Source organism: Ahaetulla prasina, chromosome 5 (genome assembly GCF_028640845.1).
Source record: "Ahaetulla prasina isolate Xishuangbanna chromosome 5, ASM2864084v1, whole genome shotgun sequence".
Lineage (NCBI taxonomy): Eukaryota > Metazoa > Chordata > Lepidosauria > Squamata > Colubridae > Ahaetulla > Ahaetulla prasina.
This window is the reverse complement of record NC_080543.1, coordinates 56,885-72,056: the sequence shown is the minus strand read 5'-3', so window position 1 is coordinate 72,056 and position 15,172 is coordinate 56,885. Positions and strand designations below refer to the sequence as shown.

Below are 15,172 nucleotides of genomic sequence, written 5' to 3'. Positions count from 1 at the left end.
CCTTTTTCCCTTCTCTCTGTATTTTCTTTTCTCCTTAACTTCCTTTTCCTTCCTTCCTTCTTTCATCCCTCCCTCCCTCCTTCCCTTCTTTCTTTTCTTCCTTCACTCTCTTTTCCTTTCTACTTCCCTTCCTCCTTCCTTCCTCCTCCTCCTTCCTCCTTCCTTCTTTCCTTTCTTCCTTCATTCTCCTTTCCTTTCTACTTCTCTTCCTCCTCCTTCCCTCCTCCCTCCCTCCCTCCTTCCTTCCTTCCTTCCTCCTTCCTCTTTCCTTTCTTCCTTCATTCTCCTTTCCTTTCTACTTCCTCCCTCCTTCCTCCTCCTCCTTCCTTCTTCCCCTTCTTCCTTCATTCTCCTTTCCTTTCTACTTCCCTACCTCCTCCTTCCTTCCTCCCTTCTTTCTTTCTTCCTTCACTCTCTTTCCTTTCTACTTCCTTCCTCCTTCCTTCCTCCTTCCCTCCCTCCCTTCCTCCCTCCCTTCCTTCTTTCCTTTCTTCCTTCCTTCTCCTTTCCTTTCTACTTCTCTTCCTCCTCCTTCCTCCCTCCCTCCCTCCCTTCCTTCCTTCCTTCCCTTCCTTCTTTCCTTTCTTCCTTCATTCTCCTTTCCTTTCTACTTCCTCCTCCTCCTTCCTCCCTCCTCCTTCCTTCTTCCCCTTCTTCCTTCATTCTCCTTTCCTTTCTACTTCCTACCTCCTCCTTCCCTTCCTCCCTTCTCTCTCCCTCCCTCCCTCCTTCCTTCCTCCCTTTCCTCTTTTCTTTCTTCCTTCATTCTCCTTTCCTTTTTCCTTTCCTTCTTCCCACCCTCCCTGTCTTCCTCCCTCCGTCCCTCATTTTCTCCTACTCTTCCATTTCCTTCCTTCCTTTCTTCTCTCTTTCTGTCTCTCTCTCTCTCCCTTCTTTCCTTCTTTCCTTTCTTTTCCTCCCTTAATCCTCCTCCTCCTCCTCCTCTCTCCCTCTTTGCAGTTGGCTACGACCCAGCGAACAAGCAGCACCACAGCCTCCTGCTGTACCTTCTCATGACCTCCTGTGACCTCTCAGACCAGACCAAAGGCTGGAAAACCACCCGGAAGATTGCGGTGAGTATGAGGCCGAGGAGGGCGGAGCCCCCGTGTCCCTCCCCCCCCCCCGGGCTGGTGGCCTGGATGGACCCCTGGGTGCCAGCCTCCCTTGGACACCCCACCCTTTCCAGCCACATCCCCTGGCCCTTTGGGTGCCCGGGCAAAAAAGCCAGCCAAGCTTTGCCTGTTGAATTACAGCTGGAAGAGAAAGTGGAACACCGCTCGAGCAGGGGGTTCGAGCAGGGGGCTGGACTAGAGCTGGGGTCTCCAACCACGGCCACTTTAAGACTGGTGGACTTCAACTCCCAGAATTCCTCAGCCAGCTTTGCTGGCTGAGGAATTCTGGGAATTGAAGTCCACCAGTCTTAAAGTGGCCGAGGTTGGAAACCCCTGGACTAGAGGGCCTCCAAAGTCCCTTCCAACTTTGTTATTCTGCTGGCGGTCCTCGGGGGCACCTAGAGGTCATCTATGCCAGCCAGGGTTGCCCCATTCTCCACCTCAGTGTCTGGGAGAGCTCAGAGCAAGATCCCAGGGTATCTAGAAGGGCTAGATGGGGAAAAATCCCGACAGATATCTGTCACTCTTCAGTGGTTGAAAGGTCCAAGCAGTAGCGGGTTCCACTTACCGTCGCTACCGGTTTGGAACCGGGAGCGCTCACGCACGGCGCTTCTGCACATAACCTTCTGCACGTGCGCAGAGCGTCCGTGATGACGTCCGGGCGAGTGGACGGAGCCTCCCCCTGCCGCCACTCCTGGTTCTCCCGAACCGGAACGAACTGGTAGAAACCCACCACTGGATCCAAGACTTGTGGGAGGGGGGGGTGTCGGAATGACCTCTCTGGACCCACCCATCAGGGGTGAAATGCTCCCGGTTCGGACAGGATTGCCCGATCCGGTAGCGATGGTTCGGAGAAAATCCCTGCCTTTCCCCCATGCCCAGCTGAGCCGCGCGATCATCAGAGGTTTTTGGGTTTTTTTTTTACTTTTAAAAGCATTTTTTCTTTGGCCGAAAAAATGCTTTTAAAAGTAAAAAAAAAAGCCTCTGATGATCGCGCGGCTCAGCTGGGACCGTCAGAGGAGCTTTTTAAAAGCATTTTTTCTACAATCTCTTCAGCTGAAGAGGTTGTTAAAAAATGCTTTTAAAAGGCTCTGACCATCCCAGCTGAATTGCCTGATCGTCAGAGGCTTTGTTTTCTTTTAAAGGCAAAAAAAAAAAGCTTTTAAAAGAAAAGAAAAGCCTCTGGCAATCAGGCAACTCAGCTGGGATCGCCAGAGGAGCCTTTTAAAAGCATTTTTACAACCTCTTCGGCAGAAGCCACGCCCACAGAACCGGTAGTAACAAATTTTACATTTCACCACTGCCACCCCCCCCCACTCACCCAACCTGCAAACAATGTGCAGACAATGTGTGAAGGGTTTGAAGGGTTTGTCAGCTTGTACTCAATCCATATCTTATCTTTCCTTTTCCTTTCCAGGAACTGATCTACAAGGAGTTCTTCTCCCAGGGTGATCTGGTATGTGAGAATAAAATCATTGAGTCAGATTCTGGTATTCTCTTGACCACATACATTAAAAAAGAATAGAACAGAATAGAATAGAATAGAATAGAATAGAATTTATTGGCCAAATGTGATTGGACACACAAGGAATTTGTTTTGGTGCAGATGCTCTCAGTGTACATAAAAGAAAAAGAAAAAAAATACCTTCATCAAAGGTACAACACAAATGATGGTCATAGGTTGCAATTTAACCCTTAATGATAGCAACAAAAAGTTACAGTCATACAGTCATAAGTGGGAAGAGATTGTTGATGAAAACGATGAGAAGATTAATAGTAGTGTAGATTTAGTAAATAGTTTGACAGTGTTGTGGGAATTATTTGTTTAGCAGAGTGATGGCATTCGGGGAAAAAACTGTTCTTGTGTCTAGTTGTAAATAATAAAAAGTCATATAATAGTAAATAAAAATAAAAAGTAAATAAAAAGTCATATAATAAATAATGGGGGTATATATGCATTGCTTTGTATTTTATTTAATTATATGTCCTGTCGTGGTTATGTAGTGTTACAGAAGTGGCCAAAATTGTAGAAACCTTTTGGGAAAAGTGTATTTTCTAAAACTAGCTAATAATGCCATCTTTTTTTGGGAGTAGTACCATAAAATTATATATCAATGGAAAGATAATTTAATCAGGAATGTAATGCAATAACTTTTATGGAGGATTTGCTATTAGAACAGCAGTTACAGTATAAAGAAGAAGACAATAAGAGATATACAAAAATGATCCCCATGTCAGTTAATCCTTAGTTGGGTAACCTTTAGCATGAATTTAGCCTTAAAACTTTAGCCTTACAACTTCTTCCCATGGAGTGAACCAAGCCTTTGAGTTCTGCAGCTGTTTTCATGTGAAACCAAGATTGAATGGTGGCTTCTATTAACTGGGTTTTATTGCTGGGTCGCTTCTGACTAACAAGTTTCTTTAGTCAGCTCCATGGATTTTCCATTGGGTGAATGTCTGGGCTATTCCCAGGCCATTCCAGCAGTGGAATAGGATTATCTTGGGGGGCAAAAAGTGGTGTTATTAGCCATTAAACCTCAAAAATACACTTTTCCCAAAAGGTTCCCACAATTTTGGCCACTACTGTATATTGGACAGTATTTTGACCCTTTGAGAGCTGCATGCAACGAAATATCATTTTAATGTGTGCCAATTGGTGTACATTCCAAGTGACCATAAAGTTATTCTAACTCAAACTCACCTGGAATCCTGCATCCAGTTTTGGTCACCACAAATTACAAAAAAGATGTTGAAACTTTGGAAAAAGTGCAAAGAAGAGCAACTAAGAGGATTAAAGGCCCGGAGGCTAAAACATACAAAGAACAGCTGCAGGATTTGGGTTTTTCTACTCTAGAGAAAAGAAGGACTAGGGGGTGACATGAAAGCAGTGCTCCAGTTTTTGAGAGGGTTCCACAAAGAAGATGGGGGGTGCGTGGGTGTCTTGTCCTGAAGGCAGGACAAGAAAAACAGATGGAAACTCATCAAGGAAAGAAGCAATCTGGAATTAAGGAGAAACTTCCTAACGGTGTGAACAATGAACCAGTGGAACAGCTTGCCACCAGAAGTTGTGAATGCTCCAACACTAGTGGTTTTTAAGAAGAGACGGGACAACCATTTGTCTGAAATGGTGTAGGGTCTCCTGCTTGGGCAGGGGGTTGGACTAGAAGACCTCCGAGGTCCCTTCCAGCTCTGTTCTGAGTGAGAGAGAATATACAACCCAGGAACCTGGCAAACTTTGTCCTCTGGTCAATAAAGCCAAGAACTACTCAAAGGTCTTCAGGTGGAAATTTAGAAGGGATCCTTACTCCGTCTCCTGGACTGAGGGCTGCTGCACGCCAGGACAAGCCAGAAGTAAGTGATGCACAAAAGAAGGAAATCACTCATCTCTCTTTCTCCCTCTCTCCTTCTCTTTCTCCTTCTCTCTCTCTCTCTCTCTCTCCCTCCCTCCCTCTCTCTCCTTCTCTCTCTCTCTCTCTCTCTCCCTCCCTCCCTCTCTCTCCTTCTCTCTCTCTCTCTCTCTCCCCCTCTCTCTCCCTCTCTCTCCCTCCCTCCCTGTCCTTCTCCAGGAGAAAGCCATGGGCAACCGTCCGATGGAGATGATGGACCGAGAAAAAGCTTACATCCCTGAACTGCAGATCAGTTTTATGGAACACATCGCCATGCCCATCTACAAGTGAGTGTCTCAGGCTTTGGGGGTTCAAGGTGTGCAGGATGTGAGGGGGGGGATATGTGCTCCTCAGGCAATCTCACGAGCAGGGCACGCGTGTGTGCGAGACCCCTCCAGAGAGAGGGGGAGCATGCAGGATGCAGAGAGGGCTTCCCTTTGAGTTCGGGATGTGCAGGATTGGGTGCGTGGGGGAATCTCACAAGCAGGGCATGAGCGTGCAAGGCCTCTCCCCGTGAAGTCCCCAGAAGACAGCAGAATAGAATAGAATAGGAATGGATAAGAATAGAAGAGAATAAAGAAGAGAAGAGAAGATAGAATAGAATAGAATAGAATAGAATAGAATAGAATAGAATAGAATAGAATAGAATAGAATAGAATTTTTTATTGGCCAAGTGTGATTGGACACACAAGGAATTTGTCTTTGGTGCCTATGCTCTCAGTGTACATAAAAGAAAAGATACCTTCATCAAGGTACAACACTTACAACCCTTAATGATGGTCATAGGGTACAATTTAACACTCAAGACATTCCCAGGTAGACTGCTCTTGGCCCTGGAGGCTCTCCCGTTGGTTTTTGGCGAGCTGGAGACCCTCCTTGGGGTAATTCCTCTACCCCCCACAATCTTGAGTCTTCTCTGGCCCCCACAGGGAAGTCCGATGGCAGAAGGGCCCTGCTTCCAGGCTGCTTCAGGAGCTCTCCCCCTGAAGTTCCCAAAAGGCGGCAGACATTCCCAGATGGACTGCTCCTGGCCCTGGAGGCTCTCCTGGGGGTATCCCCCCCCCCGCCGCCATCCTAGTCCCCTCTTAGCCTCGCAGGGAGATCTGACGACTGGCTGTTCTTCCTTCCAGGCTGCTTCAGGAGCTGTTCCCCAAGTCGTCCGAGCTTTACGAGCGGGTGGCCAGCAACCGGGAACACTGGACCAAAGTCTCGCACAAATTCACACTCAGGGGCCTGCCCAGCAACAACTCCCTGGACTTTCTGGACGAGGAGTACGACCTGCAGACCATGGCCGAGAAGGATGGGCTGAAGATGAACGGGTGCCTCGACGGAGAAGACGGCCACGGGGAATCCGAACTGGAATAAAGCCTGCCGCAGACCCCCCACCCACCCTCCACCCCATCTCCCCACCCTCCCCCACACACACAAGTGCAACTTTCACCCCCTCCCTCCCCCGTTCCCCAGGGAAAGAGTCGGGTGGGGGGGCTGAGTTTGGAAAGAAGAAGGAAAAAAAAACCCAGGATCTTTTTTTTAAAAAAATTATGCCGTGAACTTGACCTGCTGCAAAGCAACATCTCCCCTTCTGGTTTGTTACCCATTTCACTCCGGTTCCCAATTCTGCATTTTAGGGTCCGGCTCGCTCTGGTGTCGCCCCGGTTTTAACCGTCAGTTCTGGTTTTCTTGTGGTCTCGATTGATCCGGCACGGAGTTCTTGCCACCCACATCTGTGGGGATTCTCCATCCTCTGAGCCAGGGGTCTCCAACCTTGGCAACTAGAAGCCTGGAGGACTTCAATTCCCAGAATTTCCCAGCCAGCAAAGCTGTACAGTATATGTGGTACCTTGCTCAATAGTAGTAACTGTGAGAGGGATCTTGGAGTCCTAATGGACAACCATTTAAATACAAGCCAACAATATGCAGCCGCTACCAAAAAAGCCAACACAGTTCTGGGTTGCATAAACAGAGGGATAGAATCAAGATCACGTGAAGTGTTAATACCGCTTTATAATGCCTTGGTAAGGCCACACTTGGAATATTGCATCCAGTTTTGGTCGCCACGATGTAAAAAAGATGCTGAGACTCTAGAAAGAGTGCAGAGAAGAGCAGCAAAGATGATTAGGGGACTGGAGGCTAAAACATATGAAGAATGGTTGCAGGAACTCGGTATGCCTAGTTTAATGAAAAGAAGGACTAGGGGAGACATGATAGCAGTGTTCCAATATCTCAGGGGTTGCCACAAAGAAGAGGGAGTCAAGCTATTCTCCAAAGCACCTGAAGGTAGAACAAGAAGCAATGGGTGGAAACTAATCAAGGAGAGAAGCAACTTAGAACTAAGGAGAAATTTCCTGACAGTTAGAACAATTAATCAGTGGAACAACTTGCCTGCAGAAGTTGTAAATGCTCCAACACTGGAAATTTTTGAGAAAATGTTGGATAGCCATTTGTCTGAAGTGGTGTAGGGTTTCCTGCCTGAGCAGGGGGTTGGACTAGAAGACCTCCAAGGTCCCTTCCAACTCTGTTATTATTATGAAGGCTGGCTGGGGAATTCTGGGAGTTGAAGTCCTCCAAGCCTTAAAGTTGCCAAGGTTGGAGACCCCTGCTCTCTAACTTCTGGGTTATCCCAGAAGTGGGGTTTTGTGTTTTTTTCTCTCCCAAAAAAAGCAACTGGACTTTCTTGGTGTTTTTTTTCCTCCTCGAAAACATTTCGCTTCTCATCCCAAGAAGCTTCTGAAGAACTGGAGGGGGAAAAAAATAATAATAATAAGAAAATCCAGTTGCCTTTTGGGAAAAGCACCTGGGCGTCCTCCCACCTGCCCTAATTTGTACCTTTCTCTCTGGAGGATAGATACGCGGTTTCTGAAGGCGCCTAGAAGGTCACCCACTTGCCGAGAAAGAGGAATGTCTGGTTGGCACCTTTTCTGATGTAAAACGTAAGGGAGCCTTGGGTTCTCCTTGGGGAGGGTTGGGAGGGCTGCCCCCCCGCACCCAAAACAGCTTTGGAAACTTTAGGGAGGGGGAGAAATCGACTCCCTAAGGTTCATTTTCATTTTCTCCACATTTCGACTCCGAATTCTACCAAACAACGAATGCAAAGCTCTGAATTAGCAAATTCACATCCAACCAATTCGTCAACTTTTTTCAAATCTAGACAGCGGGTTTGTACCAAATGCAGGTAGTCCTCAAGTGACGACCGTAGTTGAGCCCAAATTTTTCGTTGCTAAGCCAGGCAGTTGTTAAGTGAGTTTTACCCCATTTTACGCGCAACAGGAGAAAATATTTGTAACTCAGGGTTGAACAGTGAGCTCCTTGTTGCTCTCTGAGCTTGCTTGTTTTCTTGCAGACGTTTCAAGACCCAACTAGGTAACATCATCAGTGCTAGAAAGGATTATGGTATGCAGAGTGGAGAAGGAGGAGGAGGAGGAGGAAAAGAACTGTGGGGTCCTTGGTTCCTAGCTGAGCTTGGTTGTTTTCCTGCAGACGCTTCATGACCCAACTATTTGACATCATCGGTGCTAGAAGGATGTGCGGTTTGTACAGAGGAGGAAGAGGAGGAGGAATGGGGCTGTGGGTCCTTGGTGGTCTCTGAGCTTGGTGGTTTTCTTGCAGACGTTTCATGACCCAACTAGGGAACATCATCAGTGCTAGAAGGGAGTGTCCAGATGAGTGAGTGAAGGTCATCTAAGTAAGTTCTTCTTTTTTAGAAGTGGCTGTTCCTTTCAGTGGGCACCTTGTTGCCCATATTTCATTGTCAAGTGGAGTAAGAACCTCGTAGAGGCCTACGCTTGTGTGTATCCCTAACAAGGAATTGTTATCTGTTTTGTTGGGTAGTGATGCAAAACTACAACCTATCAGTCCGTACAACCCAACCCAGTTTTAAATCCTTTTAACTCAATTGTTAGCGGACAGCTTTGAGGTGGCCAAGAACTGCTCTTAAAATATTTGTAGGGAAATAAGAACCGTAGAGTAGACCAGGTGGATTTTCCATTTTTTCCCCCCCAATAGTTTTGGCTGGAGGAGCAAGAACGTCAGTTGTATTCTTGGTTTTTTCTTTTAACTTTGTTACACTTGTGTCTCTAGAGTTTGTGTGGTCTTCCACACAAGACGTGTTAGAATCCAGATCATGTGAAGTGTTAATACCGCTTTATAAGGCCTTGGTAAGGCCACACTTGGAATACGGCATCCAATTTTGGTCGCCAAAATATAAAAAAGATGTTGAGACTCTAGAAAGAGTGCAGAGAAGAGCAACCAAGATGATTAGGGGACTGGAGGCTAAAACATATGAAGAACGGTTGCAGGAACTGCGTATGTCTAGTTTAATAAAAAGAAGGACTAGGGGAGACATGATAGCTGTGTTCCAATATCTCAGGGGTTGCCACAAAGAAGAGGGAATCAGGCTGTTCTCCAAAGCACCTGAGGGTAGAACAAGAAGCAATGGGTGGAAACTCATCAAAGAAAAAAGCAACTTAGAACTAAGGAGAAATTTCCTGACAGTTAGAACAATCAATAAGTGGAACAACTTGCCTGCAGAAGTTGTGAATGCTCCAACACTGGAAGTTTTTAAGAAGAGATTAGATAGCCATTTGTCTGAAGTGGTGTAGGGTTTCCTGCCTGAGCAGGGGGTTGGCCTAGAAGACCTCTAAGGTACCTTCCAACTCTGTTATTCGATTCGATTCTACTCCCACCACAGTAGGTCAGGAAACGACACCACCAACTTTCAATAGTCAAGCCAGGTGAATTTGAATAGTGCAGGGAGAGAAGAAGCAAACAGGTGCCTTTTACACCTGTGGATCTCAACCTTGACCACTGGTGGACTCCAACTCCCAGAATTCCTCGCCAGGCATCTCAAGCCAGGGGGGGAATTCTGGGAGTTGAAGTCCACCCCTCTTCCAAGTGACCAAGGTTGGGAAACAGTGCGTTAGAATCTTAGACCAGGATCTAAACCAGGTTTGCCAGCTTCTTCAGCTTACTTAAGAACGTTCTCCAGAACAGGGGTCTCCAACCTTGGCCGCTTTAAGACTTGTGGACTTCAACTCCCAGAGTTCCTCAGCCAGCAAAGCTGGCTGAGGAATTCTGGGAGTTGAAGTCCACAAGTCTTAAAGCGGCCAAGGTTGGAGACCCCTGCTCCAGAACATCCATTCTTTGCCATCTCAATGGCTTTTCTCCAGAACCCTTGGACAATTATTTCTCCCCTTCCAAGCTGTTTTTTGGACACAGGGAGTGTAACATGTAGCCAAGCTGCCCCGATTGTATTTTTTGCAATTGTACAGCTGTTGAGTCATTTGCTCCTTTCTCAACCACCGGACTGGAGAACGTTTCTCATTTCATCCCCCGGCTCACTTTCAGCGCTGTAGGGTCTGAAGATAGGGTCATATTTTGGCTTTTCGGGGACAATCCTTAACTCCCGATGGGTTAGGGGCAACCGGTAACGTGCAGAGAGAGTGAAAGCCGCCCCATTTTCTGCAGCGAACTTGTGATGGGTTTGTGAAGCCAGAGCCACAACTCCAGCAGGAAACGGTGTCTTCATTTGCCTTACGTTTTCTATGTTGCCTTCCGGCTGATGCTTCTACGCGCCACCCTTGACATCCGTCCGATAGCAACTTACCAACTGAGTGTGTCAGTCTGAGGCAACTCACTGCTAGTAGATGCAACAGTATTTATTTTGCTCCTGGCCTCCCTCAAAAAAGGAACGAGGAAGAAACGGGACTGGCAAGGGGACACAACAACCGGATTTGGCGACCTTGCAAAATTTGCAAAAACTTTCTTCTTTTACTCTGATCTTGGATGTCTCCCATTGGACACCGAAGACCCAAATCCAAACAGACCCAGCCTTCCTCGCTGGAGGTGAGGATGAGGATGGATTGGGGGGGGGGCTTGTGCTCTCTGTAAAGACGGAATACAGATAGTCCTCGACTTACGGCCACAATTGAGCCCAAGCTTTCTGTCGTTAAGCGAGACATTTGTTCAGCGAGTTTTGCCCCGTTTTACGACCTTTCTTGCCACAGTTGTTAAGCGAATCCGGCTTCCCCATTGGTTATGCTGGTCAGAAGGTCACAAAAGGTGAACATACGACCCCGGGATCCTGCAACCGTCATAAATATGAGTCAGTTGCGAAGAGTCTGAATTTGGATCACGGGACCACGGCAACGGTTGTAAGTGTGAAAAAATGGACATAAGTCACTTTTCCTTCGGTGCCGTTGTAATTTTGAACGGTCACTAAACGAACTGTCGTAAGTCGAGGACTTCCTGTAATCCATGCAACGTTGTAATTTGGAAGAATCCTAGACCTGGCCTGAGAGAAACCAACGGCCAGAGAGGATTCTTCGTTGAGCGCCTCCTCTTGCCCAGAAATCCGGGGTCAAAACTGGGTCCTTATCGGAGAAGAAGTATTTCTATTTGTAAATACGAATTCCAGAATCAGGAAAGGTGTGACTGTGGGTTTCTGCAACCCACGTGACGAGGGAAGGGGGTTCCTGGTGACTCAACCTGGTTCTGGCATCTTGCAGACCAGGAGACCCCATAAAACCAAGATATGGCTTATTTCCTGGAGCACAACATGGTGGGAACCCAACCGTTGTGAGTTCCCCAGAGTTTCAGAATCACCATCTTGTATGAAACCCTACCATGATATAGTCCGTGGACACCAGACAGCAGATTGGACAAAGGTTTTGCCCGTCCACGAAACAAAGAACGAGGGTTCTTGGGTATTCTCAGCCTTGAGTCTCCATTTCTGGACCAGCCGCGAGAACCAAACATTTGACAGCGATGGGTGGGTCAGTGAGGGCCATTTTGTGGTCTTTCACAACTGACGTGACCTATCTTCTAAAACAGGGGTCTCCAACCTTGGTCCCTTTAAGGCTTGTGGACTTCAACTCCCAGAGTTCCTCAGCCAGCTTTGCTGTCTGAGGGACTCTGGGGGTTGAAGTCCACAAGTCTTAAAGGGACCAAGGTTGGAGACCCCTGTTCTACAAGTCTGTGTTAACTAGGGCTCACCAAAACATTCCTCTTTCCTAAGAATTTGATTTAGGCCTTCAAAGGAATCTCCCTTTTTAAATTCCTTCTCAGCTCAACATCTTCCAGAGTTTTGGAATTCTGGGTCCACCAGAAGTGACCCAGGGCACGGCACAGAGATAACACAAAGAGCTGGCAGTTCAAACCGCCCCTTTATTGCTCCAAAGCTCCCCCAAACGCTCCCACGTTTCTGGCAAGTCCCAGAGCAGAGTGAGAACAAACCCCCATACAAACCTCAAGCAGCCTCCGGCTTCAATTAGTCCAGCCCAAAGTTGTCTGCACCAAGGCTGCACGGCAATAAATCCCAAAGGTCTTTGACAAAAACAAGAGTCAAACAAGGAGTTCAGGGAGCAAAAGATCCAGGTAATTAATCCAGAACGCCAACAAGGAATGCAAGGACTCTTGGCAAGTTCAAACGTACTTCAGGAACTCAGTGTTTGTTCCCGACAAATGCCCTTTCCCACGGTGTCTCCTTAAGTCTCATTCCCCAGTTGTGCCTGGTGAAGCTGAGCGGGACACTCTCCTCGCGCGTAACCTACTCCGTCTGCACTGATCACGCTTTCTCTGCACTCTCAGAGCCCTTGGATCAGGACGGGCTGGTTCTTACTCCTCGTCTGAGCTCTGTGTCTCCTTGCCTGGACTGGCTCTGCCCTTCCCCAGTTTCCTCTCCCTCGTTGTCAGTTCTTGTTCCAACTCATCTTCCACATGACAGGAAGTTTAAAACCGAAGGTGGGTCAAGATAGAGAAGAAGAAGAAGAAGCTAAAGAAAGGATTTCTTGAAGAGAAGCTACAAGAAAGGGCAGATTTAATCCCACCGGGCAAAATTTTGCACAGTTTTCTTTTTATAAAATATCTTTTGGAGGCGTTCAAGAATCTGCTTTCAAAAACTCATCTTCAAGTTAGTCCAGAGAGCTTAAACCTTGGCTGAAATTTTATTAGTGGCAGAATTCCTCTTTCGCCCCTTCGGAGTCTCCAAATTCGCAAGCGTCGCATTTGAAAACGTTGGATATTTTGAATCTCAAGGGACGTATTTTGAATCGAAAGAGTCACCTTAAAATGGGCGAGATGGGCAGCCCATCAATTTAATAAATCATCCGTTACTTCATCTTTGACCTCTTTAGTTTACTGCCGCCAAGCTTTAGCTGGCAGCGAAGAGAATTCCTGGCTGAATTTTTTTTTTTAACTTCCTTTTGGCTTTGACGTGGGTACCGGGTTCGAATTTGCATCCTGCATTGCTCCCCCATCGTAGCTGGTGCCTACGGAAGCTAGGTTTGGCTTGCGTGGCTTCGGCTGGCCCTCGCTTTGCAAAAGTTCTTTCATCACTGCCAACTTCTCTTAAACTTAGAAAAAACGGGTCATTTTTTTTAAAAAAGAAAAAAAAGAATAAATCATTTCTCGGTCACGCTCACAATCAAGTAAGGGCTCCCAAGAATCGTGCAGGGCTTACTCACAGATTGCAACAGATTTCCCCTCCCCGTGGTTAATTTCACGACTACCCTGTTTGAGTTGCGAATGGCCAAATATTTATCTTTAGAACAGGGTTTATCGACCGTGGCCCCTTTAAGATGGGTGGACTTCAACTCCCAGAATTCCCCAGCCAGCGTTGCTGGCTGGGGAATTCTGGGAGTTAAAGTCCACCCATCTTAAAGGGGCCACGGTCCATAAACACTGCTATAACTACAGATACGAGTAGCAACTGATGTGTTTTCGGGCTACACAGGTTCCCCTGCTGCCCTTTCTGGTTTTAACGTGGGTGTGTATGTGATTCACACTTTCTCTCCTGTGTGCGTGTGTATGCCTAATGTGTGTGTGTGTATATATAAATATATATATGTACATATCTATCTACAGATTCTGTTCGAAAGAGTCGAGCTTTTTAACTTTGCTCGATCCGGGTTGCCCAGCTGTGTGGAAACAAGCCACTTTTCGGTGGATACCCGGTTGAAAAAAAAAAAGAAAAAGAAAAAGAAGGTTTCGTTTGACAGGGATATAAATATTGGCGTGTGTGTGGGAAAAAAAACACAAAAATTTCTCTGCAGGTTTCCTTTGTCTTTTCTTACAGTTGTTGACTCTTCTGGTTTTAGAGGTTTGGGCGAAAGGGAATACCGAGTATTTTCTTTTCCAATAAATTTCATATGCAAACGTCTAAAGGTCTCCGTTTTATTTGTATTTATTTGTTTCACAGAAAAAGGGGTAGCTTTTGCAGACAGGCAGGATCAGCTCAGATCCCCGAAGTGCCCAAATGCGGCAATGTGGAAAATTCCGTTTTTGTGGAATATTTGAAACCGTGTTTATTTAATTACTCGTTCTGCTCTTCACGACCGGCGACTGCAAAAAACTTATTTGCATTTAAATGCCATTGAATTCCGTTCAAAGGAGTATTACGTATTCGGTTGCAGGTAGTCCTTGACTTAGGACCACCATTGGGGTCTTCCAGGAACACTTTGGGCTGTGAAAACCCTGCAGATGAGCAACAAATGAAGGCGCATTCGTGGGACAGAGCCTAAGTATTCTCATGTCCTATTCTTGCCTGGGAAACAATGACTGAAATTCCCCTCTTTTCAAACGTTCAGACTTGGCTGGAAGCCAAGGAGCTCACAGCGTTCCTGGTGGTAGTGGGTCATCTCCACAGGTAATCATCCCAGCCTTAGCCAGGGTTGGGTTAGATGACCTCTGAGGTCCCTCCCAACTCTACCCTTTTGATCTTCTGCACGGCAGGCAACCCATCTGTGGTGGAGAAACAGTCAGGTGGAGTCTTCAGGTTTTATCCTGAAGTGATCCTAACTAGGTGGCTCAGTGGCTAAGACACTGAGCTTGTCAATCGGAGAAGTTCGAATCCCTAGTACAGGCCTCCTGCGTGAACAAGGGGTTGGACTAGGTGGACTCCAAGGTCCCTTCCAACTCTGTTACTATTTGAGGTGGAAAAACCTTTGCAGGTTTCCTGGATCAAGCTGGCTAGAGGATTCTGGGAGTTGTAGTCCAGGTAGGTCCGGAGTTGGGGGCTTGAAGAAGGGGGTCATAAGAATGGAAGAACGTGTTCTCAAAAGACGACTTTGCTCCCTGTGTTGCAGGAGCTGAACTGGCCACATGGTGGTGCTGTTGCCTTATGAATGAGAGCATTAAGCCCACATCTAACATAGTTTGAAGACTTGTGGACTTCAACTCCCGGAATTCCCCAGCCAGCCATCAAAAAAAAAAAATACAAAATTCTCACCCTGTTTATCAAAACGATTGATATAGTCACTGTAGCCAAAACTACCATACTCCTGGTTCTCTGTGATCGTTCGCATTCATTTAACCATAGTTAGCCACCATAAGCCACCATAAGCCACCACTGTCTGGGATTCACCCAGTGAATTAAGTTCTTCTCTGCTGCTTCTAAATCCTCAATACTGTGTTTTAAACACCAGACTGATATTTGAGGACATTACGGGGAGCTAGCTGTTCCAGCTTTATCAACAAACCACGATTTAAAAATGTGTGGTTTAGTGCAGGGCTCTCCAACCTTGGCAATTTTAAGACTTGTGGATTACAACTCTCAGAATTCCTCAGCCAGCTTTGCTGGCTGAGGAATTCTGGGAGTTGAAGTCCATAAGTCTTAAAGTTGCCAAGGTTGGAGACTCCTGGTTTAGTGGGATGAATAGCTGCTATACCTCCGAGGAGGGA

General features: G+C 46.8%; 1 protein-coding gene across 4 annotated transcripts in view; it reads left to right on the top strand.

Moving 5' to 3' along the window:
* PDE2A (phosphodiesterase 2A) overlaps window positions 1–13,656 on the top strand; it is a 243,949-nt gene extending 230,293 nt beyond the window's left edge. For all 4 annotated transcript variants that reach the window (XM_058185121.1, XM_058185118.1, XM_058185120.1 and 1 more), the window contains 4 exons: window positions 961–1,073; window positions 2,530–2,568; window positions 4,679–4,785; window positions 5,629–13,656. In XM_058185121.1, coding sequence (XP_058041104.1) covers window positions 961–1,073; window positions 2,530–2,568; window positions 4,679–4,785; window positions 5,629–5,863 — 494 coding nt within the window. In that variant the 3' untranslated portion in view covers window positions 5,864–13,656. The remainder of the gene's footprint in view (window positions 1–960; window positions 1,074–2,529; window positions 2,569–4,678; window positions 4,786–5,628) is intronic.
* Window positions 13,657–15,172: the final 1,516 nt, after the last annotated feature.